This window comes from Tetrao urogallus (assembly GCF_951394365.1).
Source record: "Tetrao urogallus genome assembly, chromosome: 9".
NCBI lineage: Eukaryota > Metazoa > Chordata > Aves > Galliformes > Phasianidae > Tetrao > Tetrao urogallus.
This window is the reverse complement of record NC_136822.1, coordinates 21510791-21537630: the sequence shown is the minus strand read 5'-3', so window position 1 is coordinate 21537630 and position 26840 is coordinate 21510791. Positions and strand designations below refer to the sequence as shown.

Below are 26840 nucleotides of genomic sequence, written 5' to 3'. Positions count from 1 at the left end.
GGAACTTCAATTTTCTGAATCCTGTTCCTCTCCTGTGCTGTCTGCAGAAAGGGGAGGTCATCTGCCCTCATATCCTCTGTTCCTTGATCTATCAGGTGGGAGAATGATGCTCAGAGCTGTATTTTGAAAAACAAATGTTATGTACAGTATGCTTAGATAATTAAAAATTAATATGAAGTGTTAGGCAATGAGTTTCCCATTGGATGTGGAACACTCAAGGCCTGTAAGAGGCAACCCAAGGCACCGGTCACAGCTACAAGCCACTGGAGTTCAAGAAGTGTTTGGACAGTGCTTTCAGACATAGGGTTTGGATTTTGGGTGGTGCTGTGTGGAGCCAGGGGTTGCACTCCATGATCCTTGTAGGTCCCTTCCAACTCAGGGTATTCTGTGACTCTATGACTAATAGGATCACAGAGCTAGGGACACTTAAGGGAGCACCTGAATTTTAAGCTGTATTACTTCTTTCCAGGCTGGATGTGGCTCTGCAGCCTGCTCTGGTGGCACAGGGGGGGGTTGAAACTAGATGATGAGGTCCTTTTCAACCCAGACCATTTTATGATTCTGGCTGTTGATGCTGCCAGTGAGCAGAATTTAGTGTATAAAATGGCATCGGATCTGAGATGCATCTTTTATGAATAAATATGTAAATGTCCAGATGCAGATTGCTATTTTCAATGCTGTGTTTCAGTCTAATTTTGCAAGGCAACTGGAATACATAACTGCCTTTGGAATTTCGGAAGGCTGAAGGATTGATATTGAGTAGAGATGTGAAAATACACTAACTATGCGTATCTCTTTGTTGAACTATAATGTAGAAAATGAGTACTTCTGAGCAGCAGCACTAACGAGGCCCATTCTTGTAAGGATTTGTAACTGAGCTCTCCTTTATTTTCTGGTGTCTGATAAAGGGTAATATTTCTGTTTCAGCTTTTCTTTTGGAGGGGGAATAATGGCCACATAATTTCCCTGAAATACGTGGAGTTTTAGTAGCTTAAAGAACTCTATACTTCTATCAGATCACCTACATCAACTCTTTCTTTTAGCGTTCATTACTTCTTTTTATATTATTAAAATCTCCTTTCAGTTATGAACTGTAATTCAGGGCTGTTATGAATCACTAACTACTTCGTGTGAAAATTCACTTTGAGGTTAATGGCAATTCTGGTTTAGGAGCACATAATTACATCCTGATAGGCGATGGAGTACCTGTTGTCCTTTCTCAGTGGTGATATTCAATCTGTGAGACAGATAGGGCAGAATTCTGTGCTGTTCCTGCAGGAGAATAATGCTGCACAGAGAGGATTGGGGGGAAGTAGTTCTGCTGATGACAGGACTGGCAGCATGGCAGTCCTGGATGCTGTGGTGGCCATCCCAGTGTTTCTTGCAGTATTTCAGTAGACTATGAGTAGTACTTGCCCACAGAGTAGCAAGTAAAAAGCTGATGCAAAGCTGCCTTGCACTCCCATCTGTTACACAGAAGATTTTGAGGCAGACTTACCTGCCTGAATATTTATTTTTGTGTCCACAGCTGCCAGTGTATATTTTACTCTAATGATAAAAACTGCTTTTGGAGGAAAATAAAAAAAACAAAAACAAAGGAGAGAGTGAATGAAGAAGGGAAAAGGCACGGGTTGTGCACCGACGGGTCGTTAAGCTTTGGACATGTGTGTTACTGGGTAAAGCCTATTGAATATTTGAATGACTGTTGTTTACTTTTTTTCCCAAAGGCTACGACCAAGAGTTAGGAAAAGGAACCAGTGGGTGATTTGCACCCCAGTAACAACAGCCTCACCTGGGAAACCCACCGACAGCCATTCAGGTGGGAGCACAGCCACGTGCTTGATGGCATGAGGATTCACTTTCTGGAGAGGTAGGTTTGGCTATCAGAGGGGTGCTAGGTTAGGGTGAGTGCTGTTATGGAATTACTCTTGAATTGTCTAAAACAAGACACTACCATCCACCAGCAGCATAACAGTCAAACGTTAAATCAAGTTTCTTCAAAAATTTAGTTCAGTGCTCCAAAACTTCAAGAGATTTTCAAGTAAATGTCAGGCTTGATCTATTAATTTTAGCTCGTTATATACGACACTCACAGCTCCTTCTATAGACCAGACTGCAGGAGGGATTCCCACGAGATAGGAACAGTTTTAATCCTCTCAGCATTTACATACTGTAAATAAATCAGAACCCCATGAAGAAATATGAAAGACATCATACAATTTGCTGTATACGTGAACTACACTGCTAACGTATTGAATGGGTTTTTAATTACAAGGAAATACAGTGTCTTTGTGCCCAGTGGGTTAGTGAGGTTTGTAAGCCCCCAGAGCAAAGGGAGAAACATATAGGAGAGGGCTCTGTGTTAATGATGTAATCATTCACTTACAGAAGGACTCCTGCGTATCGGGGGAGCTCTTCTGGCCACTTCCTCACTGGTGGTACGCTTATCTTCAGGAGTTGGAAGGGCTGCGAGAGGAGGAGATGATCCAGTGAGGTACAAACAGAATAATAAGAATTGTTAATGAGAGAATTCTGAATAATTTCCTCAAAAGAAGTTATTTGAGGAAAATCTTCTGACAGAAGAATGTCGAACATTTCAGTCCATGGTGTTTGGAGTTGATTTGGAATATTTACATTTGAAGTGGTTTCAAGCTGCAGACTTCTTGTCCAGGTCAAATACTGAAGTAAATGCATGGCTCTGCTTAAACACCTCATTGAGAAAACGTGCACCGTTAGGAAGTTTCTGTTCCCCAAAGTGCTGTAATTTTGAAACAGTTGTCTTCAGGTGGAATGAAGTGTGGGTATTTCCTGAGGTGCCACATTTGGTACCACTGGGCTGTAGGTATTGATATCTGTAAAGGTTCCTATCTGAAGATGCTTCACTGCTGTTTTAATTAATGAGATTGTGGTTGAAAAAGGAGGGTGCAGATTTTTAGCTCTGTGTTGTATAAACATCTCAAACCAAAATGATCTCAAGCTCGCATTGTCACTATTTGAATTTACAGATTAATTATTATTAACTGCAGTATGTCCTATGGCCACAAGATGTCTCAGTGAGGAAATACTGAACTTTTATGAAGTGGTTTTGCAATATTGCTCAAATCAGACAGGGACTTCCAGTATTTGCCTTGAATTTTACCCAGAACTCTACATGGGCTTTTTGCTAACACGAGACCTAAGACTGTGTATTTGTTTGCCCATTAGCGTAGGCAGTAAAAGATAACTTCAAGTGCTTAATGAACCAAATGACTCTTTGGAAAACCTTAGTTTTAAAAAAGGAAAGGTGTGAAGCATAGTCCTTACTAAGCAGCTGAGAAACACGAGTGTCTTCTTGTGTAGGATAGATAGGAGAGCAACTTTAGGCTACTGCATTTCATTTCCACCATTGATTTTTATATGGTGCAACATATTTTAATTATTCTTATTTGGGATTAAGTAGTTAGTATTACTTAGAGTTGCTATAGGGAGTCAGTTATTTGTACCACACTTTCTCTAAGGAGATGTTCTTTGGGGGGCCGAATGTCACTGAAACCTATGAAAAAAATCTCCTTTTGTGTGTAATGCACACAGCAAAATGCTTGGGTGGTTACGCACGTGAGCAAAAGCGGGAATGCGTTAAATATTGATTTTAGAACAAGAAGAGGCTTCTTATCACACTTATTGCAAGAGGGAAATGTGAAAAATGCTCAAGAGCTGGTGACTGCAGCATGACTTGTTTGTTTGTGTTGCTCTGTGTTGCTCAGTTTGCCTGCACACACCCACTGCTCTGTTTGCCCTGGGAACGCTTCTCACCAATTTTTCTTTGTTTTTTTTTGTATTCTTCCATTGTGTTTCTATACTTATCTTCCCTCAGTTCACCTCCTGCATAATTCCTTCTATACCTTGTCTGAAGCAGACTGTTTCTTATTTTATTTTATCTTCTTAGATTAGGAAATAAACCAGAGTGAATCAAGCTGTATTTTTACACACTCGTGCTGCCTGCAGCGCGCGCAGGTAACTGATGAGTGCATCAGCATTCCTACTGCCAGCAGCTCTGCACAGTTCAGGGACAATGAACCTTACACTGTAAATCCTCAGCAAGGGAAAAAGGTGCTTTCAGTCAAAAGGCACGGCCTTGTGCTGTGGGGAGGTGAGATGGCAGCATCCAGAGGAGGAAGGGCTCTGGGCATCACACCCGACTGATGGAGCTGACATTCATCTCTCATGTAGTTGTTAAGCTGCTTACAGAATGCCTTTGTGTTTTATTTTACGTCAAAGTGAAATGAGGGATTTTCTCATGAATTCCGAATTCCAAATCCGTTAAGAGAGGGCTGAGAGAATAGCATTCTTCAGTGATTAATGTGTGTACCTTAGATAAAGTATCTGAGCAGTATTAAGGCACAGCTACCCTTTAACAGCCAAGCGTGGTTGTTAGGGAGATTGGCTTTGGAGCAGTGCAGGTGTTGCTGCTGCCTCCAACTATCTTTGCTGTAAAGGACAAATACACAAGGCTTAGATTTTGAAGCCTTATGGTTTATTTTAACTCAAAAATGGCTTATTTTTGCAGATATCCCACAGGACTGGGGCAATAGCAATAGGATATAACCTATAAACTCTTCTCATCAATCAGGCAGTATATGAAACGCAGAACAAAAAGATGATCTTTGGACCAAAGAAAGCACATTCTGGGGCTAAAAGAGGAAATAATAAAATAGTTGTCAAAAATATGGGCCAAGGCCGTATCATAAAGGCAGGAGAGCTATTGTCAGGATTTCTGAATGCGTGGTGGGAAGGGAGTGCTTTAAGGAAGGATCTGGAAGAAAACAATGAAACAGTTTTGTAAATGCATTTGGGTTATTGTTTCCAAGTGTAAGGAGCAGCGTGAGAGCAAGCACACAGGGCTCAATGAAAATCTAATAAAAAGACCACAAAAACTGCCATTGCTTCTGTGGTAACTATTGAAGCAGTGGGAAAGTGAGAAAATTTCTGCTGTGCAGAGACCTGCAAGTGTAACTGTGTAGCTGGGGAAGGGGTCAGGGAGGAGAGGGAGGTGGGAGGTGTCCCTTCATGGCAGCCCAGCTTCGCTCCAGATGCAGCACAGCGACGCTGCAGGTAAACTGTGCAGTGCTGTGAGCAGGACAAAAACGTCACAGAACTCTGCAGGAAGGAAGTCACGAGGTAAAGTGTGATTTGTTGAAGTCACACGTATTCAAAATAAGGCCTGTTTTAAGTTTTTACAGTTTTATCAATTTGTATTTGTAAATTTCACCCAGAGGGTGGTGTGTGCTTTTTAAGTAGGGTCTCCACCCTCAAGACTTGACATCCTGAATTACAGAGACTTAAAGAATCTACTGTGATCTGATGAGGTTTAGATGTCCAGATTCCTTATGCCTGTGCTTAATAGGAATACTTGAGTCAATTACAAGTGCGAGAACTCTAGTTGTAGCAGCACAGAACTTTGCATGGGTCATTTACTTTAACAGAAAAGCCTTCTTCAACATGCACACAGTGCTTCTAAATATTCTGAACAAATAAAAGCAGATGATGTTTGTTTCGATATATGAAAGTCTTCCATTATTGGAGTTTAGTTGTCTAAAAGGAGGGGGAATGGCAACACAGACATGTGAGGTAACTCGACCAGCTTAGATTACCTGATACTGAGAAAGCCTTGTCCTGCATTTCTTCTGCACTCTTCCTTCCTTTGATTCTGCAGAGTATTCAGTTACTGGAGGAGCTGTTTCCCAGAGGAAGGAGGGAGTGTTACCATCCAGATGTGCCATGGTTCCTTAGGTTGTTCCCTGTCTGCCCTTAAAGCAGCATTCAGTCCTGTTGGGATGGCGTTCAGTCAGCTCTGTGACATCTGTTCCAAAATTCAGGAAGACAATTGTGATTTTATACCACCGTCATCAATGCGTGGTCAGAAGGACGTTTCCCCATATTCCATGTTTGTTAACTTCTAAATGATCACACCCAAACATTTCCCACTGAATAAGCTCCTGTGCAGCTGACAGCGTACAGCGTGCTGAGGATTCTCACATCCTGCCCTTTGTGTTTCACAGTCTCAGCTATGCACCATTGACTTGTTCAGGGATGATTGTTCTGAGCAGAAACAAACAGGCACAGCCAACTTCGTGTAATAGCAGACACTGGAGGACTCCTACAGTGCAGCTGCAACATGTTTGATGTTTCTGCCTGTCTCATGCAGTTGCACAAGACTGTCAGTATGCATCAATAAGAAATGCAGGAACGTAAGGTCAGAACCTGCAGTCAGGGTGTGATTCATTGCAAAAGCTAATGAAAAGAGTTCCAAACCCAGAGTCATCATAGAAGGCTGGCAACATCCCCAATGCCTTTAAAACCTTCCCCCAAGCAAACTTTTCCAGTCACACAGCATCTGATCTGCTGCTCAGTTTGGCTGCAGTAAGAAAAAGCAGCTTCTGACATTCCTGTTGCACAAGCAGGGGGCAGCACACTCTTCTTGCTTTCTCGAGGCACCCTGAACATTTCCTTCAAGAATCCTAAAATTGTTTTCAGGATCCTTATAGCTTTTGTATCCAATACAGCTTTTAAATAACAAAATAAAAGTTATCCAGGAATCAATTGTGCTTATGATGCTGTGCCTTGTATTTTTAGCACAAGCAGGATTCAGTTTGGTTGTGCCCTTGAACACATACACTATTCTGCTAACTGTATTTTTCAGCCAAGCAGCTGAATGATCTGAAGCTCCCCATAGCAGGATGGAGTGGTGAAATGCCTTTTTAACTTCCTTGCCATCAATTTCACACGTGACCTGCGATGGGATCGGGTATCAAACAACTTCCAGGCTTCCAGCAGGGAGAGGATGGCGCCCTGGCTTGCGTTGTGTGCACAAGAGCAGAAGGCACAGATGTGGCAACTGGCACAGGAGGCCCCGCTCTCCTCCTCTGACAACTCATTCAGCACAAACCCTGCCTGGCTGTGGGCCGGGGAGATGTGCCACCTTGGCTGCAGGGCACACCCAGACGTGCTCTGCTCTCCGCTCCTAAGAAGCTCAGACACAAGCTGCTCTTCCTCCTCACCTTCTTACCCATGCAATAGGCCTCTCCGCAGCCCTTGCCCTGGACGTGGTGGGTACTCAAGGGGATGCTTTACTCCAGATGTAGAAAGGCAGTTTTGAACAGTGGATTCTATGCCCGCTGTGTGCTCATCCCAAAGAAGCCCAATACACTTCATCCGTACACTATAGAAAAATACCAACCAGGAGGAGCTCTGGGAGCAGGTGGACTAATTAAGTCCACGCTGTGGATTTCTGTCTTCTTGTTGGCTCTCTTGTGGCTGAAATGCTAAAATGGCGCATTTATCCCCTGGGAGATCTGTCTCTTGTACCTTATCAGCCTTGCCCTCAGTGGGGGCACCAGTGTGGTCCCTTTTCTCTATCATTGATTTTTTTAATTAAACTTTCAAGCATGCAATTCCTTTGAGAATCCTTTGCTATGTCCAGCTTGATTGATATTTGTTTTGAGGCTTCAAAATCATTCAGGGAAAGGGGTCTCCACAGGCAGATAAAATGGCCGGGGCTTCGTTTGGTGAGGAAAGCCCTTACAAAAAATACAAATAGAAAAAGTACTTGATATTAAGTGAATGTGAAAAAGTCTTATTTCCTTTGAAGTACAATGTAAAAGATTTGCTTCAAATCAATGTGGGCATCATTTAATCTGATAACCTGGAGGAGCGACTGTGTGCCGGAGAGCTGCTTCTGTATTTTAGCTCGGCCACCTGGGTCTAATCATACTGTGCTGCTTCTCCCTTCAGAACTTCTTGTCTAATTAGAGACCCTGGTACACTCATTAAATCCCTTGCTGAACGAGGAAGTCCTGAGGCCAGTGAACTGGATTCTGATTTATAATCGATACCTGATCAGATTAAACAAGTGGGAGAATTAAATCACACTCATACAAATGTTTATAAATTTATTGATCTGAAATGTTACATTTTTAACATTGAATTGTTGAGTTTGGAAAAACAACATTTCCATGGTTGTGCATTCATCAGAACTATTTTCTGTGCTAGAAGGTATTTTACACTGACGCTGAATGAACAGCCCAGGCAATGTCGAGTCTGCAGACCTGCTCTGCTCTTGGAAACGTAGGCTCAACATGACTCAGGATTTAGCCCACAGTAATTGCTGTCAGCGTTAATAACAGCTTCTGCTGAGAAAGCTTCCTTTGTTCACTACTGCAGTGAATTCACCTGATGACTTCTTGTCTGTGAATAACACATGCATGAGACAGCAGGGTACAGCTGGGTGCTTTACTTACTTTTTCACCCTTCTGCAACTTGAAATTCCTGCCTGTTTATTACTAAGAATGAAATGCAAACTTCTTGCACACCAGGCACACGTGCTGAGCTTTGCCACAGCTTTTCAGAGATCCTTTTGCCAAGGGGTGCTGAGTGACTGAAGGACATGGCCAGCGATTGTGATGGATGCAGGCATGGCTCAAGGAGGCAGAAATAGATGGGCTGGACGTTCTGGGACTGTATAACCAATAACTACATAACCAACGGTCTTTTTCACTTCCTTATGAAGGAACAGGCTCTATTAACTTTTCCATCTTAGCATTTAAACTGTTTTCACGGTCGATACAGTTCAATTAGTCTTCTAGTTAACAATCCATCGTTGCTTTAAAGCATTCAGAATACTAATTCACTCCTTCATGAATCAGGAAGTCTCAACAGAAATTTCATTCATTTTTTTTTTTTTTTTTTTTTTTTTAATCCCCAAGCTGTAGCAACAGGATTAGCACTTTGTTGCACTTCTTATGTCAGATTTAATCAGAACTAAATTACTCAGTAACAAAATCTAAGGTGGCTTTGCTACAGCCAGGACAGGATCCGTCCCAGTTTCTAAGAGCTGACCAGCAGTCCCAAACAACAGCAGAGGGGCAGGGGGGTAACAGTGTGACAGCAGACCTACACCTTACAAGCAGATTTATCTGTGGCTTGGCAGGAGCAGATGCTGCTGGTTAAAATCTGTTCATAGTAATCGGTCCTAGAATGCAATAGTATCCAAACAAATACTGAATAATGTTACATTTCTTTTTGCACATAGCTAAGAGCTTAGGCTACAAACAACTATAAGCAACGAACACATCCACAGAGTACATCTAATGAAACAACATCTTATCTCTTGCTTTTCTTACTGAATGAACTGCTTGGCTCTGTTACCTTTTGATGAATTACTTGGCGTAAACATTTTAAGCATTGCTCACCTATTTTCTTTGCAACTACAAAAATTGAAGTGGTCAACTCTGCCTCTTTTACCATTCAGCACACACGTCTGAGCTGAATAACCCTGAGTGTGGTGCCACTAATAAAAGTGCAGCCGTATCTCAGAAGCATCTGCAGGTATAAGAACATAATTTAAAATCGTCCAAGTGCATTATAAATATTTATTTACTTATAAATGAGTCCTCCAGAATCAAATATTTTAGTCTTATAAAATATTTTGAGTCATATTCACCAAAATCTGACGGCATAAATTCTTAACTTTTTTCCTTTTGCTTAAAACTTGTAGAGATCTCCTTTGATCTGCTGTAGTGTTTTGCAAATGCAGTCAGCCTTTGGAGAGCTTCTGACAGACCTTCTCCCGTGATGGCACAGCAGGGCTGGACGTACCAATTTCTGTCACAGCAGTACTTCTTCATGTGGAATCTCCTGGTTATTTCCTCAGCGTTTAAAGCTCCGGGCAGATCCTGCTTGTTTGCTAGCACGACGACCGGCACGTTTTTTATAGATTCATTCTTTAAAAGGAGTTCAAATGCTTTCTTTGATTCCTCTAGACGTTGCTTATCAGCGCTGTCCACGACATACATGAGTCCTTCTGCATTCTCCAGGAAATTGCACCAAAGCTGTCTCATTTTCTCTTGTCCTCCAACATCCCAAAAAGTCAGTGTAAAATCTTTCCCCGTTTCGATCATATCGACATTAAAGCCAATTGTTGGAATCGTTAGAAAAACGTCATCAGACTTGAACTTGTACAGCAGAGTAGATTTCCCTGCCGAATCGAGTCCTAACATCAGTATATTAGCTTGTTTTACTTTGGAGTGCTTGGTGATGTGGAGGCCCATTTGTGCCGTGGTTTCTGTATTGAACCTTTAAAGGCGGAATCCACTGTCTTCTGTGGAGCCAGTTTTTATCAGTACGACTTCTTTCTTCCTCCGTCAGACGGAGCACAAAGAGTAAGGAAAAGGAAGTGGAAGCAGCTGCTTTGTGCTATGAAAAGTAAGTAAAAGCTCTGTACAAATACATTCTGGCTTTTATCGAGTTGATAATATGCAAACAGTATTTATGAAGGTGTAATGTTCAATGCCAAGCCCGTGGGTGGAACTGCAGTGAGTAATGCAGCAATGGGTCACAAAGCCCAAAGGTCTCTAAACATGCTCAAACACTGAGCCATACTCACTTGACCATCCTCTAGAATATAGGAACTCTTCTTTTGCTGAAGAACTGCGTGCTCTGAATCAGCAGTGATCTGGTTATACACCCAAACCCCACAGTCCAGAGATCCACCACCCGCCTGCAACTGTTTCAGTGAGTGCCCACAGAGACCTCACTGTGTCACCGCATCCCTTTTGGAGAAGAAACTTAATAACACAGCCAGTGAGAAGGAAAACCCTATTGGTTTGTCCAGGCTCATCAGCCCATGGAACAACAAAGTTCCCGATTCTCCAGAGTATCTCATCTCCCAGCAGAGCATTAATCTCAAGTGGTTTCTAATGTTCGCCTGTGGAGGTACACACGGACTCAATCAAGCTGTATTAGCCCTGCACTTAAAAATGTGCTGTGCTCTAAAGCTGGCTGCCTTTGACTCAGTAGTTATTCTTCCTGTTCCTTCCTGCACAAAGTGCTCTGCTTTGACTACAAACTCTGAGTTATGTTTGTGTGAACACGTCCAACTGCACCATGCAGGATGCAGTCTCAGAACAGATCTTGAGATCTGACCTCTGGTGGGATTCAGCTACCTGACATTTGTTAGCTTTGCTATCATCTGTCCTGTTGTTGCTCACAGATACTGCGTTGATTTCCTTTAAGAAAGGAATAAGAAAGAGGGAAGCATCTGAGTCTGAATCAGAAGGGATTATTTTTAAACTAGTGTTCTAAGCTATAGATTAAATAAGAGGAAATTGAAAATTCAGTCTAATATTATTGGAATCATGTTGAGTCTCTGTTTTTTGGGACAGCTGGTAGATCTACATTGCGCTAACCTGATGCACACTGAGTGCTTCACTGCTTATTTGGCCTCACACCTAATGGACTCGTGGGGCTCAGTACATTTGTGCTTCAGAAAATACATAATCAGCAAAAAAGATGCAAAGGTCTTTTGGCTAAATAAGCTGCTGATAGGGTAATCGTTGTGATACCCATGACAGGGGTTGCCCTGATATTACTGTGAGTAAAATGAACCTCAGCCTCGGCAGACGAGTCATAAGCTGGTTTCTCTTGAAGCTAAAGGGGTTTTACCGGAATTAATTGGGGGCAGCAATGGATGGCAGAGACATGCTCACTGTAGTACATTTTTCATACTGAATAACACACGTGGATTACATGTAGGATTTCTTTCAGGGGGTATTAAACCACGGAAGGAAGCATTTGTGTTTCTTTATAAGTAATGCATAGGAATGAATTGAAGGATGGGGAGACGAGCAGCCATGCAAAACGTGTGGGAACCAGAGCTCGCCTCAGGGCGTCCAAAGGTGCGTTTGCTTTGCTGGGGCGCGGTTACTGTTGTAGGTTTGCTCGGATGTTCGTTTTAGAGCTGTAAAACACGGGGCAGCCCGCTCGCCTTATGTCAGGACTCAGGACCCCCGTGCCGTAACACTTTCGGGCTGCTCTCCACAACGCCGCAGCAGGACGCCGTAATGGCCGCGGGGGCGCGCGGGGAGGCTCTGAGGGCAGATCTCACAGCGGTGAATTTCGCGGCTGAAGGAGGCCGAGCTCAGTTAAACAACATCTCCTTCGCTGGAACCCACAGGAGCCTCAGCAAGGCCGAGGCGGCCGTGAGGCGGGAGGGCCGAGGCGCGAGACGGCCGCCAGACGAGCGGAAGGCGGGCTGCGGCGCGAGGCGGCCGTGAGGCGCGAGGCGGCCGTGAGCGGGAAGCGGGCGGGAAGCGGCGAGGCAGGAAGCGGCGGGAAACGGCGAGGCGGCCGCGGCGCCGTTACCCGGGGGAGGCGGGCCGCTTCCCGTCCCGCTCCGCCCTACGCGACATCGCGGACGCGCCCGGCGAGCAGGAGGCGGCGGCGGAACGTCGCGGCGCAGCACGGTAATGGCGGGCGGGCAGCTGAGGGAGGGGTTGCGTCCGAGGGGCCGGGCCGCGCGGTGCCGAGAGCCGCAGCCGCAGCCGCAGCCGTGCGTGCCGGGGCCGCTGCCGCCCCCGCCGGGCCGTGCCGGGCGCTGCCGGAGCCCCGTGCCGCCGCGCTGTGCTGCCGCGCTTTGCCCGCTCGGGGGGCGGCGGTTCCTCGAAGGTGCGGAAAAGAAAAATCGCCGACAACTTTTTGGCCTTTTTCTTTGCTAACGTGAACGTGAAAGCGAATTAAGTTTTGAGGAGTTCAGCAGAGGGCAGCAGACGTCCTCTTAATGAATGGTGGCTTGTGGGTGTTCGCTCTCAAAAGAGGTTCCCCGCAGCAAAGAGAGGCCGCTCGGGCAGCGCGGAGCGTCCTTAAGAGCTGCTGCGAGCCGCTCTGAACGCGGCGCTGCTTTGCGCAGCCCGGGCTCCTGCAAAAACACCTCCGGTCCTGCGGTGAGCCGTGGGACGACACGTGGAGGCGACTTCACCTTGGCGGGGCCTTTCCAGCAAGCTGTGAGCCTGGAAACAAATGTCATCCTGAGAGGAGCAGCCCTTGAGCTGCACTTCCTCTCCTCTGCCTCTTCTCTTTCGCTTGAGCGTTTGATGTAAGAACAGAAGGGGAATTTTCTGCCACCTGCTGCAGTGAGGGCTTGGGCTTCCCCTCTAACCTGCCCTTCTTCTATTTACATCACGGGTCTGAAGGCAGAGCTCTGCTGCTGAAAGCTGGAAGGTGCCTGCCCGTGTTACTGATTCTGGGCACTACAGGAACAGCTGTCTGGTGTTTCAGGGAGTGTAGTGCCCACCCACAGACCACTATAAAAGCCTTATTTTGATGAACCTGTGCTAACTTGCAGACAGTCAGCATATCACTTAGGGAACGTGACCTCACACGTGCAGAAATGCTTTGTTGGCCGTCATGTTGAGCTGATGGTGCTGTTGGCACAATACCTAGCGTTGACTTTTTTTCATTTGCCCTCTTCTGCCAGCAGTCTGCAAGGACTCATTTCTGATCACACATCCTGTGCTCTCACTTCTGTGGCTGCACGCTCTGCCTCTGTGCTAGCTGCTGTATGTCCAAAAAAGGTGAAGATGGTTCAGTGTCGGTGTTTCGATGAGTAAGACGGTGAGGAGGGTTTGGAAGGGCTGACAGGGGTGGGAAGGGTGGGACAGGACTGCAAGGGTTTTTGGGAACCTGAGCTGAACTTTCACAGCTCCACAGAAGGATTCCTGGTTGCAGCAAATGCAGTTCTTGTTCTGGATGCTGTGTGGTGCCGGCACGTAGAAAGGATACGGCAGCTTTAAGATTGTGTTCTGCGCGGTGTGGCAAGGGACCTGAAGAGATGGTTTCCTTGTTTCTCAGCTTTTCCATTGCTTATCAGATCAGGCTTTGGTCTCTGATTCTGTTGCTCAAAATGTCACGGAATCAGGCTTTTCTGTAAGGAATTGAAATCTTTATCACCAGATTTTTTTTCCTTTAGATTGTCAAGAACTGACCACACATTGATGTGTTTTACTTCAGATTGGTCAAATCCCAAGAACTGCTATTTATATAAAATCAAATTCTAAGCATTGCTCTATCTAATGTAAGTTAGATATTTTTCATCTTGTTCACTGAAATGCTCTCTTCCAGCTCAGCATTTTGGTTGTGCTCTGGGATACAGGATTGATTCATGGTGCATAGAATGCTACGTGTAACAGCTGGGCCAATGATTCTTGTGTTTGTCTTCCTCATTACAGCACACTTTGGCTGGCACGCTAAGAACGAGGTACTGCTTGGACAACAGCATTCTGAAAACTACTTTTTCATCTATTTTTCAGTAAGAGACGTACTTCAGAACTTGTGGTACAGATTTTGAAGGCTACTGACATACTCCTGTTACTGCCTGGTTCCTTTTAGTGTCATGCACACGATCCCATTGAAATGGATCTTTTTCTTTCTTCTCATATTTTCTGCTGTAACCATGTGGTACATTACTTTTTCTTCAAACGCTGTGGTTGAGCACGTGAACAGCATGTATTTCTATGAGTATGAACCGGTGTACAAGCAAGCCTACCTCTTCACGTCGCGTCAACACTTGAAATGCAAAGACATAAATCCATTTCTAGTCATCTTGGTGTCTTCGAGACCTAAGGACGTGAAGTCAAGGCAAGCCATAAGGATAACATGGGGATCTGAAAGCTTCTGGTGGGGACATCGAGTTCTAACCCTGTTCTTACTGGGTCAGGAAACGGAAACAGAGGACAGTTCTGCAGCACTGTCAGTGGAAGATGAAATCATTCTCTATGGTGACATAATTCGCCAGGATTTTGTGGACACTTACAACAATCTTACCTTGAAAACAATCATGGCGTTCAGATGGGTGTCTGAGTTCTGTTCTAATGCTAGATTCATCATGAAGACGGACACCGATGTCTTCATCAACACTGGTAACTTAGTGAAGTTTCTTCTGCAGTTCAACTCCTCAGAAAGCATTTTTACAGGTTACCCTCTCATAGATAACGTTGCCTACAGAGGCTTTTACCAAAAAACATACATTTCTTATGATGAATATCCTTTCAAGTTTTATCCTCCATACTGCAGTGGGATGGGTTACATACTGGATGGAAAACTGGCTCTGAGGATTTATGAACTGATGGGTCATATCAAACCTATAAAGTTTGAGGATGTTTATGTGGGAATTTGCTTAAATATACTCAAGGTGACCATCAGTATTCCAGAAGGTAATCAACAATTCTTTATTGATAAAATTAATTTCGATATCTGTAAATACCGACGCTTGATTGCAGTGCATGGCATCACGCCAAGTGAAATGATCAGGTTCTGGAAGGATTTGTCATCCGTCATTTCAGTTACTTGCTTTTGATTCTGTACTGACGTATGGATAAATGCACACTTGTATCACCTGAAACTTTGAATTCCAGTGTAAAAATGTTGAACTGAAGTACGGGGAGCATGGAACAAAGACAGATGTTGAGATGACATTGATTGAAAGCCAGCTGTGCTGCAGCCGCAGAACTGTGAGGGCAGCATTCCTCTGGGATGCTCTGAGGCTCCTGGTGCCTTTATTTAGGAACTGACACATTTCCATGTGCCTATCCTATGCACAGAGGGTACTTGGAATGCACTGCACTGTCTTGCTTTGACCCTTCTCTGTGCACTCTGCTGTAACCAAGGGATGTCTGCCCAAATCTCCTGGAATTCATGATGAAGTGTCACTGAAGAATAATGTTTATGTCAAGAAATGAGCCGGGAAGATGCTTCTCAATCACTGCTTAATGATATTTCTTTTGGTCCTTCTGTGAACTGCGTGATCCTTTGCCACCCTCAAGTTAGTTGTTCTCTGCACAGCGCAAAGCTTGCAGCTACCTTCTTATTTAAATGTATCAGCTCTGTCCTGCTGGGAGCTTTACATCTTCTCATTTAAACAGTGTTCGGATGTACGTATGTTTATAGTGTGTGTTCAAGCGTAAGCTTATTTGTGTACATGCAAAATAGAATCGCTGTGATGTCTGTCAGGTAGGACTGCTAATGCTCGCAGGCCGTTGCAGGGCTAGATGCAGAAGAGCCCACGTGCAGTTCAGGTACGAGCTGCCTCGTGTGGTGGTGCTGCAGGATAACACTGGTGTGGGTGCTGATGCACCCCGAGTTGTTGTAGCTACACTGGGAAGATTCAGACAGATGTGCTTAAGCTGTGACTTCAAACCCATTTCAAAACAGTTTTCTTGCTTAAAATTTTAAAATGAAAACAAGAATGTCATTCTAGGCTTCTCATGTCTTAAAGAAGACAAACGTGACTGTATCTGTAAAGATGGGTATTTTAACCACTTTATTCATACCAGCAAGGCCAAGGTTTCAGTAGTTTACACTTTTAATTGACAGCAATACAGAATTTGCAATTGCATGAACAATTATCCTAGACACATCTAATACACAGTGAAGATACTGTAGTTACATCCTGTACATCTAGAATGACAGAGCACTGCCACCTTTTGTTCTCCAGCTAACGTTACGGCGTATTTACATTTGGCTGTCTTTCAGATAGTCTCTTAGAGACAAATTAGAAGAGGTGCAGAAACCTCCAGTACCCAGGCTGAGGTTTCACCAATGCTTTTGTTACATTGTGGTAACGGTCAGTATTGACTTCTGTCTTTTCTGTAACTGTACATGGTTTTACAGTGGAGTTATAGGACATTACTTTTTGAAATACAAAAATGATGTCTCGGAGAGAATATTGTCTAGACAAGTACTTCAGACTTCAGTGTTCTAAGAACATTTGCCAAGAAGGTCAAAGTTTTTCAAGATTGGATTTTGTTGCTGCGGTTAAACTAATAGCTAAAGATACAGTATTGCACAACTGAGGAAAGAATGCCGGGTGGCTCCTGAAGCAGAGGAAGCTGCAGCTGTTCCTCTGGGTTTGGGCTCCATGGTTGGTAGCACTGCGCTCAGCTCCCGGGAGCTCTGTTAGCAATGTGAACTGTTTGTTGGTTGTTTCTACGTGGAAATAAAAAAGCCTTCTTGTTTTGCTTTTACGCCTGCCATGTTACATGCTTAGAAATAAATGGTTTCTCACAAGAGCACTGGCACCACAGTACAGTTTGTATTGCTTCTTCAAAAAGAATGTGACTGTGAAAGACTGTGCAACATTCAGCAGCTGGGTAGGGAGAGCAGACAGCGCTCCTGGTGAGAGCAAAACGCCTGTGGTGGAGAAATGGCTGCACAGCACTGCAGGAAAAGTGTGCGTGTCACCAAGCCAGCACTGTCATGTTGGTGCTCCAGAACGACAGCACTGCTCACAGACTACAGGGCTTCTGCTTTCTCAGATGCAGGTTTGTAACGGCCATCTCTTATGCCACCTGACACTGTAACTTCAGATGACATCAATTCTGCAAGAAAGTTGCACTGTAAAGCATTACTGAATCTGTGCTCGAGTTTTTTGTAAAAACTCATTCCCAGATACAATTCATATTTGAACCCAACCTTATTATTGCTTATAAGACTGTAATAATGCACAACTAAGGTCACATGTCTGCTTAAAGCAACTACTGGGAGAGTCTGGTGTGAGCTGCCATGCAAGAGGTAAAAAAAGCTACCATTGGGGAGTCATGACAGTATTTAAGTCAGTGGTGGGTGCAAATTTCATAGCATCTGCTTAAAGCAGTTTACTGAAAATGAATCACAAACTATAGGCTAATTTTTTTCCACATCCTAAGAGTCTCACGCACGCAAGTCTCAACCATATTCAAGAAGGATTCCAAGGAACTGTGATTTTAATATGAAAACTGGGGGCTTTCTATCTTGAAAAGTGGAATAATTGGTTGGACAAAGATGTTTGGAAGCTGCTTCTGGGTGCATAGCAAGAGGAGCTTACGGTGTACAGTGCCAATCCTGTGCAGCGTCCATAGGAATCTTTAAGTCCAAATGGTTCAAGGTGCTGTTCAATTAAGTCAGGAAGCAGTGCTGCAGATTCAGAGGCCTTACTCTCTGTAGTCACTTCAGCATTAAGACTTAGTTTGAAGCATCTACGTTTTACATCGTCTAGTTACAATGAACTTGCATTGAAGTGTCTTAGCAGTAAGGAGCTCAACATCTGGATGCACATTAAAATAATGTAAATTTATCCTATTTCTTTCAAATTAAACTAGAAACTGACTGGAGGTTAATCAGGCCGCGACACTGAATTCCTGATCTGTCTGCCAGATATGTTAGACACGCCAAGGGCATTTGGGAGGTAGAGCTCTACTCCCTGTTTTTCATCTCTATTTTTTGACTGGCGTGTGCCATTTGGTCTGCTTTGTCTACAGCCTGCTTAAGGCAGAGGTGTTGGGGTAAGAGATGATGTTCATAGACTGCAGAGAGTTTTAAAGCAGTTGCTGTGCTTTGCCATACCCAAATGTGCTCCGTGTAAGAAGGAAAGCAAACAGAGTTTGAATGAAGCGAGGCAGATAGTTTGTTTTGTGGTTATGTGTAACTGAGTCCTTACTCTAAGGAAACCTAAGCTTGTAAAAAGCAAACAGAACTCACCCCTTCCCCCTGTCCATGTACTGGGTTTCTAAAAATCGCTTTCTCAGTAGTTTCTCTCCTTGAAATGCTGTTACATGATTCTCAGCTAGTCAGTACAAACCTGCAACTCGTAGGAGGAAATGTGTTTTATAGCACAGTTTCACGCAGTCACCCAGACTCACAGAACTGTAGGGGCTGGAAGGGACCTCCAGAGATCATCTAGTCCAACCCGTGCCAAAGCAGGCTCTCTGGCCACCTGCAGTGCTGGGGCTCTGGGATTTCGTTGTCCTCCAGTCAAACAAGCCTTTAAAACACAGAGTTCACCCCGGGTGACCTCTGCTGGGACAGTTTCTGTCTCTAAGCGCTGTTTACCTCCAGCCTTCTGACAGTTGCTACGCAGCACATTAATTTTCCAGGCCGCATTAATCCCGATGACCTGAACGAAGTTTTTTTATAGTGAGTGACGATGGCGTGTGGCTGCTGTGTGCATCCCAGCCTGCAGCCTGACGGGACGACAGCCTGAAGCCCTGTCTGCTCTCTCAGTAATGCTTTGGTTGTGGTGGTCCTTAAAGCAAGAGGAAAGTGCAGTCTCCTCCGAGCTTGCAGTGAAGATGTGATCTTAAGAACACTTCTGGCTTTGAGAGAAAAAATGTTAAAAAGAAGCCTGAAGAGGTTCTCCTCTAAGATAAAACAGCGCTGTTACACTCAATGGAAGCTGCCTTCGCTGAGACAAATTGCTTAAACATTGTGATTTTCTTATCTTGTGTGTTCTGCTCTGTGGGCTTTTCTCTAAGAAACATCTGCACTGCCCTTACAGAATCCTCATGTGCAGTTCATTTTCCTAATTAGTTTGTTGTTCTTTGAGAGCACTTCCAAGCACTGTGGGTAGCAGTGGTTTTGCAGTCACAGTGTCTATCAGTGGAGGAGGCATTTGCACAGCCTTTCTTGCTGGGGTGCTGAGCAGGAATTTGACTGCCAGCCTGTCCAGCCCGACTTCATGACAGTTATTGTTTCCAGGATTAAAGCTCATGCAGTTAAAGTGCACCTGCAGTACTCTCACCCCTGACTACAGTGCAGGAATGCACAGAGCAATGTTTGACAGTCCCACATCTACATCTCTGTAACACTGAAACTGATGGCTTGTTTAGCTTGCTGGAATATAGGCTGAAGTGGAATGCTGAGCATCTTTGTCCCAAGAAGTGCTAACTGTCCCCACAGGCTTCAGACACGGCTAGTCCTTTGTGTGCAGGACCAAGTGCTTCATTTCCCTATTGCTCAACCAGTTTAGAGTTCATCCTTAATATCAGATATAGGAGCCGACCTGCTCATAAACGTGGATTTCAAAATGTTAGTTAAGATTTGCTCTTGACTTAACCTTCTATTTATGGCTTTAGACAAACTTCAACTGCTTTGGCAGCACACGTTTTGCTTAACAGAGCAAAATACATCTAAAACATCTGTATAACCAGAGACAAACTGATGCCCAGGACACTGCTACCTAGGGCAAAACTGGATTTAAAGCTGCTGCTTACCCAAGCCTGTTGGTACTATATAAATAAAGGTAACTAAAATTCAAATCAATGCAGACTTAATTGTGAATATCTTATTAGGTAGCATTGGATATGACTCCACAGATTTAGAAAGGTAAGTTACACATGGACAGCACTGAGGGGCAGCAGCCCTGGTCTGAATGGTTGTCAGACTTCAGCAGAATTTTCTAACTTCTAATCTCACAGTTTTGTATGGCCAGGTTGCAGGATACTATTACTTTTCAGAAAGGGTGGTCAGGCACTGGAATGGACTGCCAAGGGAGGTGGTGGAGTCACCGAGCCTGGGGGTGTTCAAGGAAAGGCTGGATGTTGTGCTGAGGGACATGGTTTAGTGGGAGCTATTGGGAATAGGTGAACGGTTGGACTGGATGATCTCTTAGGTCTTTTCCAACCTTGGTGATTCTATGATTCTATGATTCTATAGAGGCCTAAAAACTTACTGCCTAGAATGCAAGCTGATGAGCTGGGTTTTTACTTTGATATAAGCCTTCACTAAATGTTTCTCTATATCAAGTAATTATTAGAGACACTAGCGATAGATTAATAGTATATAAAGCGAGGGTGTCGTATATTCTGAGGTGACGTAACGCAGCAAGCACTGTTACTTCAGGCTGACGTGGTGTTTACGTTAACGACCTTCTGTACTCTAAAATCTGCACAACTTTCGTTCTACTGCATGTAAAAAGCATCTTGCTGTAATAGCAGTAGTTTTGGTACTGACCTTCTGTTCACAAGTCAGTAGCTAGCAGGGGATGCAGGGCATGGTTATGGTATGCCAGGCTGCTTCACACAGTTTCAGCAACCAAGTGCCTGCATTTCTTAGCTATGCCTATGGCTGCACGTGTTTTTCTGTGCTGCTTTAGCAGCTGGGAGGACGGTCCGCATTAACCTCACAGCGCACATGTGCACAAGGCACAACGCACTCCGACATCACGTTTTCCAAACGCGCTACCAGAGCAGAGCAGCCCAGCAGGGCTCACCGCTGATCCCTGCCGCTGGGCGGCGCTGTGAGACCACGGCTGGCATTCCGTCCGCTGCGGGAGCGCCAATGGCCGCGCTGGAAGCCCTGCCGCTGCCGGGAGGAGCAGCCTTTCTAAGGCCGTACCAGTACGCCATCCACACGACATGGCAGCATCTCTATCACAGGGCTACACTGATGTTTACAGTGGCACTAAGAGCCAAAGCTCTTTATTTTATTATTATTACCTTATAAAAGATGCTCCTTGACAGGAGTTTGATATATCAGCACCTGCTTGAAGAACAGATGTCACCGATGGACCTACTCCGGCTTAACCATCACAAGACTTTTACAAACACAGGAATCAGGGAGCTCTGAGATGTAACCAAAATGTGCATTCCTTCTTTGGGCAGGAGCCTAGGCAGCAAAGCAGCACTGGATGGAGTGTGGAAATTGCTACCTCTGCAATGCTGGACCACGTTCTGTTGCACAGCTCTGACACTGGGGATATTTCTTTCCAGATGTAGCACATAGGATAGATGGGATGTATCAGAGCAGTGGGGGATCTGTCAGGCCGTACAGCACTGTGTGCATTAGCTAATCTTGTCACCCAACAGCCGTATGTAACACAACAGAATTTGGCACAAATCAGCATGGCTGGAAACCTAGAACCAGATTAGCAAGCTTCTTAGAAGACCTCTAATGAGTAACGTGGGTAGGCACTGCATATGAGGAAGATGCACAAAGCCTGTCATCTTCATTAGTCCTTCATCTTTGATGCACAAAGCCTGTCATCTTCATTAGTCCTTCATCTTTTTAAACCTAAAGTAGCTGTAAGTATAGAATCATGGACACAGTAAAGGTGGGAAAAGTCCTCTAGGATCAGCTAGTCCCACCATCAACCCATCACCACCATGCCCTAAACTAGCTTCGGCCTTACGAGAGGTCATTGGCCTGAACACCTTCAGCCAGAAAAGGGAGCTACCAAAGAGGTGGGAGTGTTGCAGAGAAAATTAAAAGTGCTACATTGACTGCCGTTGCAACTGCAAACACTCAAAAGGTAGAAATAGGGCTGTTCCAGTAACTGACTGGGTGGCCATGTGAGTGAATGAACTCTGCAAAACAGTTTTGTACTGTACTCTGGGTTTTCTTAAACCCTTTCAGCAAGCCATGCAAGAGCCCACTTTACTCCCAGACTGTGCCACTGTCCCACAGCTTCCTCACGGCAGCTGCCAGAGTCTGTGAACACACACATTTCCCATCACCTCCTCTTCCCATCCATCTCAATAGAGCAACCGGAGGGCTAGCCGTGCTCCAGAGAAGGTCTGCAATTCCTCAGCAATACTTGATAACTTGGGAACGTGAGCTGCAGAGAGGTTTACTGGCAGCCAGAATCTTTTCTCTGAAGTGGCATTAGTCTGTCATTTCTTTCTTGGAGCTGACCATTGTTCTGCTTCCAACTTCTCAAATGCCTGTGAAGGATTTGTAGCAGCTGTACAAACTTCTCAGCTTTAGCCTTCTGTGAACTGCTACACCTAATTCTTCTTTTCCCTGGGCAGCTGTTTGACAAACATCCAGTCTCTGTTCTACAAAGAAAAGCCAGTGCAACAGAAACATCATCTGTGAAGGAGAAAGGAAAGGCAAATGCTACACGCACCATGAGCTCTGCCTAGAGCACAGTTTTGATACTGCTGCTGCAGCATTACTGAGTCCATGATGAAGCACTCCCATGAAAATACCACACAAGGTTCTCATTTTGCAACATTTGACCTCAAATACTTATTTCAAAATTAAATAACCGAAGCAGTCTGCAATTATTGGCGTTTGTTACCCTCTCCATTTAACTGCACAATTGCATTTAAAATTAACTGAATGCTGTCCGTCCTGTTCAAGCGATTAAAAACATCTGAAACCTTCCATCCTCTGGGGAGGGCAGTGCAGGGGGGTATCAGAGCACGCTGCAAGCTTTCTTGCTGCTGTTGCTCACTGGCATGCATAAACCATTACTCAGAGCCCAAAAATCCTACTCACAGTTTTGAAGGAGAGAATGTAGACATGTAAGGACATGTATACAATCGGAAGGGCGCCGTCAGTGCCCTTGTCACTAAGATCCCCAAACAAACTAAAGAAAGGAAGGTTGTTAGGGAAGAGATCATCTAGAAATCAAACTGAAAAGGCTTACGATGAGAATTCTTTCTTGAGTGGAAAGCAGAATTTGTGCTCTTTCATTTCTGTGTTGAGAGATATCATACCTGCCCAGCACAACCACAGCAGATGAGAGTATTTGAGACCAGCAAGCCCCCTTCTCAGAAAACACTCCTGGTGGGTGATAAGCACAAGGCAGTTTTTCATCTAATTGATTGTACATCTTCATCCAAGAAACAGACAGCGTCAGTTGCCGCGTGACAGCCCTGCTTTAGCTCAGGGCCCAAGGACTGAGAGCCTCCACTACCCTGCGGACAAGAGATCAGCGGATCATCCAGAGGACCATGTTTTGAAGGGAAGGAATCCCAGGGGACGTAATACAGGGAAGCAAGCCACCCAAAATATTATCATCTACCTCAGCCCTGACGTGTTCCTCTGAAACACGTCCTGTACACCAGCACTGCTGCCGCTTGCTTGTGAAGCAGCCAACTGAGTTATCAGATGCACAGCTTAGACAACAGTCACAGATTCCAAAGTATAATTAAATATTGAAAGTTAGATAAAAAAATATTTTTATCTAGATTTATCACAAGCTTTCAACTGAACAGTGCAATTACACTGTCTGGCATTTATACACTATGCCAAAAATCAGTCCTACAGTGGTCTTCCCCCAGATTAAAACCACAAATTAATCTGCAGCGGTACAAAGATTTCGTAGCCATGGCTTCCATCTAGGCAGCTCTGTAGAGCACTCTGCTCTGATTAGTTTTGCAAATACTAATGAAATTAATTTTATCTTGCATTGTTTTCTTACTTGACTGTGAAAAGTCCATGCCAGGAACCTAACAGGAAGGAGTCCCAGGGAATGGCACTCATTCTTCTATCACGAGAGAGCTATTTTTTTGATAGAGAAGGTGACAGACTTCGGAGTACTTTGATGGAGCTTAACATTACAACATGGCATAGAATAAACGTTATTAAAGGAATGCACAGGCTGAATAAACCTGTCTGCAGGTAATTCAGTAGCTATACCTGACCACATGCTTGGCAGGGATTTGTTTAATTGAGGGTGGAAAAAACAAGGTGTGAGAGCCAGTTCTGTGATAGCAGACTAGCAGTTGGCTCCTTTCCCTCCTTCATAACAGACCAACAACTACAAGCTTTTCCAACACGACCTTATCAGCGCAGATTAAAAAAGAGATGAGAAACATTAGAGCATTGTTCTGAAACACAGTCACATCTACGAGTGAAAAAGCAACATCATTCCTATCGTTGCTATTAAGCAGCAGTTCTGCCCTGACCCTGCCGTGTGTCTGAACGAACCCCTTTTAGAAAGGAGAGGTGAGAAATGAAAAGCATACATGGGATTTGTAAAGGAAATTCTGAAATGAAAGATTACAGTTGGCTTCTAAGGAGCAGCAAGGTCACAGGAGACAGGTGCTTGTGAAGAAACTTAATTCTTATCATCACACAGAATGTATTTGTTGTATTGCTCCTTTTGTTAAGCAAAGAACAAAGCCCGGAGGAATCTGTTCTTTCTGTGTGGAATCTTAATGGGATTTACTAGAGCTTTCCACTATGTTTAAAATGTAAGAGTTTGTTTTAAGTTCGGCGAGGCAAAGAACCACTGGTAATTACTGTTCTTCTATTTTGCTGCTATTCCTGAACTTCACCACCATCACTGTTATATTATCGGGACACCCTCTGTAGAATGACTGTAGAACTATACTCTTGGCTCCAAAGTGTGGCTCATCCAAGCGTTCCTTGATGAATCGCACGGCTTCCTCGTTGCTGAAGGCATCCCACAGACCATCAGATGCCAGGATCATGAACTCTGGCTGCAGTTTGTCCAGGTCAAAGGTGAGAATATCGGGGTCAGGAATGACAACGTTCAGGTTCTTCAGAGGGTAATCTCCTAAGGAGCGGGACATGGCCAGGATGCCCTGAACGCGCCAGGAGCCGTTAAAGCTGATAAATCCACCTGGAGAGAAACACCAAACTGTTACAACTTTCTCCGACCTCCTGCCACATCCACTCACAAATTCACCTTCGGTATCCTGAGGTTTGTAAATGTTACACAGCTCAAGAAGCAGCTGTCTGAATTAAATATCGCAGCACTGCGAAGAGGAGTTGGATTGTGCCTTCCAGCTAGAGCTCTTCTAGCAAACTGCCCTGCACAAGGTGTGCCAAAAAATATCAGAACAGTGTTGTGAACAAACCCATCATAAAGTGCTATTCTGAGTTAGAAAAATGCACTGTGGATTAGGGCTACTTCTGGTTGCAAATCCCTTACAGTGCTTAGGAATTGCTTACAGGCAAATGCATCTCTCACTGAAGTCAGTGAGTGATAAGAGCCAGCACCTGGGCAGCACCCAGCCTGACCGCGCTAGGGAGAGAACTACGCAGTGCCTCAAGGTCAAAGCAGAACTGAAGCACCTTCAGTTTTGTGTGCACGTGCCTGTGTGCCACGTCTGCACTGATGTGTAGCTATACTTCCTCCACTCTAACATGAATCCAAAGTCAGAGTCGCTTGAGGACAAATAATTTGCAAAAGGTCTATCATGGAGCATTGAAACGTGTAACCAAATTGGAAGAATTGTTGTCTTTACATCTGCAAGTTGTTTGTTTTGGTGTTTTTAGAAAAACATTTGTTCTTTACAGTAATCAGAATGCATTCAGCTTTTCACTCTGCCCTACTGCAATTGCACCTCAGCTATGCAGTCACACCAGCCTTGTCCAGCTGCTGCAGTATGTTTTGAGGACATTTTGATTGCAAATTACTCAGCCACCCATTTCCCAGCACTTTTTTCACGAGTGTTTAGAACTGCAGTACCTCAGAGTAATCATACGTATGTACTGGAGTGATGGGAAGCAAAATGCCATCAAGGAGAGGCAGTTTTAAGTATGTATTATACAAACAATTAGAGGAAAGCAGTGCTGGCATCCATTACTGTACTCACAGAGGAGATAGCTGATGCTGCTAACTGGTTGCAGCACACTGACAGTAGACAATATAAGCAGGCAGTGCTTATACATGCAAAATGACTTTCCAGTGCTGCTGTCAAGTGGCAGCTGAAAGTGACAGTGGCAGGAGCTCCTGAGGTTCAGTGAAGTGTCTGTTGGCACTTGTAGTGTTTTGTTTTATAAAGTCATCTGTACACAGTGGTTAGAAATTGTTAAGAAAAAGCAAATGTTCTGCAGTTCCAGCTGTCACTGGAGAAGAAAAGACATTAAGGAAATAGGAGCTCTTTGGCAGCCACGCAAACATTCCACACCTAGAGACTGCAGCTCCAAGGAGTGCATTCAAGGTGAATACAATTTCTATCAGTGACAGTCACCTTGTGGTGCTCCAACTGGGCTTTTTTCACAAGCCAAGACTGCTGTGGTTGTTTCACAGCCCCTAAGGTGAATACTGTACCCATTGCTCAGGACACCCCTGTCAGGGGATTTGTATTTTTTGCAGAAACGTGCATTTTTCTGTCTCATGGGAAAGAATCAGAGTGGGATTGCTGTCATTCAGCTGCAAGAGGAGCAGCACTGCAGCAGTCACGAGTGTGTGGCAGCAGCTCCCTGTGGCAGCAGGCAGTGTTGACGGGCCTGTGACTCACGCTGCTAACTATAAGCATGCTGTTGAGCAGGTAATACCAACGTCTGTAAGAAAGCAAGGGCCCTGTGCTCTCAGCCAGTGGCTTTCCTTTGGTACTGGCTGCAAACGCTGGCATCAGTAACCTCGTACTGCCTTACAGAAACACTCAGGAGCACTCTGTGCGTTGGCTTCTGGGAACTGCAGCACGAGAGCTGCGAGCAAAGGCCTTCTCTAAATGCACAATTGTACAGAGCACCTGGATGGTGTTGGTGAAGGAGGCCTTAAGAAGTTCAACTGC

General features: G+C 44.6%; 3 protein-coding genes across 3 annotated transcripts in view; 1 reads left to right on the top strand and 2 right to left on the bottom strand.

Annotated features, from left to right (window-relative positions):
* Positions 1 to 9500: 9500 nt before the first annotated feature.
* On the bottom strand, positions 9501 to 10085 carry ARL14 (ARF like GTPase 14; the record flags this gene model as incomplete). The annotated part of the gene is made up of 1 exon (XM_079539644.1): positions 9501 to 10085. The coding sequence occupies one exon, from the start codon at positions 10083 to 10085 to the stop codon at positions 9501 to 9503; it is 585 nt and encodes a 194-aa protein (XP_079395770.1).
* A 4118-nt stretch (positions 10086 to 14203) lies between these two features.
* Positions 14204 to 15166, top strand: B3GALNT1 (beta-1,3-N-acetylgalactosaminyltransferase 1 (Globoside blood group); the record flags this gene model as incomplete). The annotated part of the gene is made up of 1 exon (XM_079539643.1): positions 14204 to 15166. One exon carries the CDS (start codon positions 14204 to 14206, stop codon positions 15164 to 15166), a length of 963 nt encoding a protein of 320 aa, XP_079395769.1.
* Positions 15167 to 24590: 9424 nt separating this feature from the next.
* PPM1L (protein phosphatase, Mg2+/Mn2+ dependent 1L) overlaps positions 24591 to 26840 on the bottom strand; it is a gene marked incomplete at both ends in the record, with an annotated part of 79688 nt that continues 77438 nt past the window's right edge. The window contains one exon of the mRNA XM_079539799.1: positions 24591 to 24937. Within this exon, the coding sequence (XP_079395925.1) occupies positions 24591 to 24937 (347 nt within the window). The remainder of the gene's footprint in view (positions 24938 to 26840) is intronic.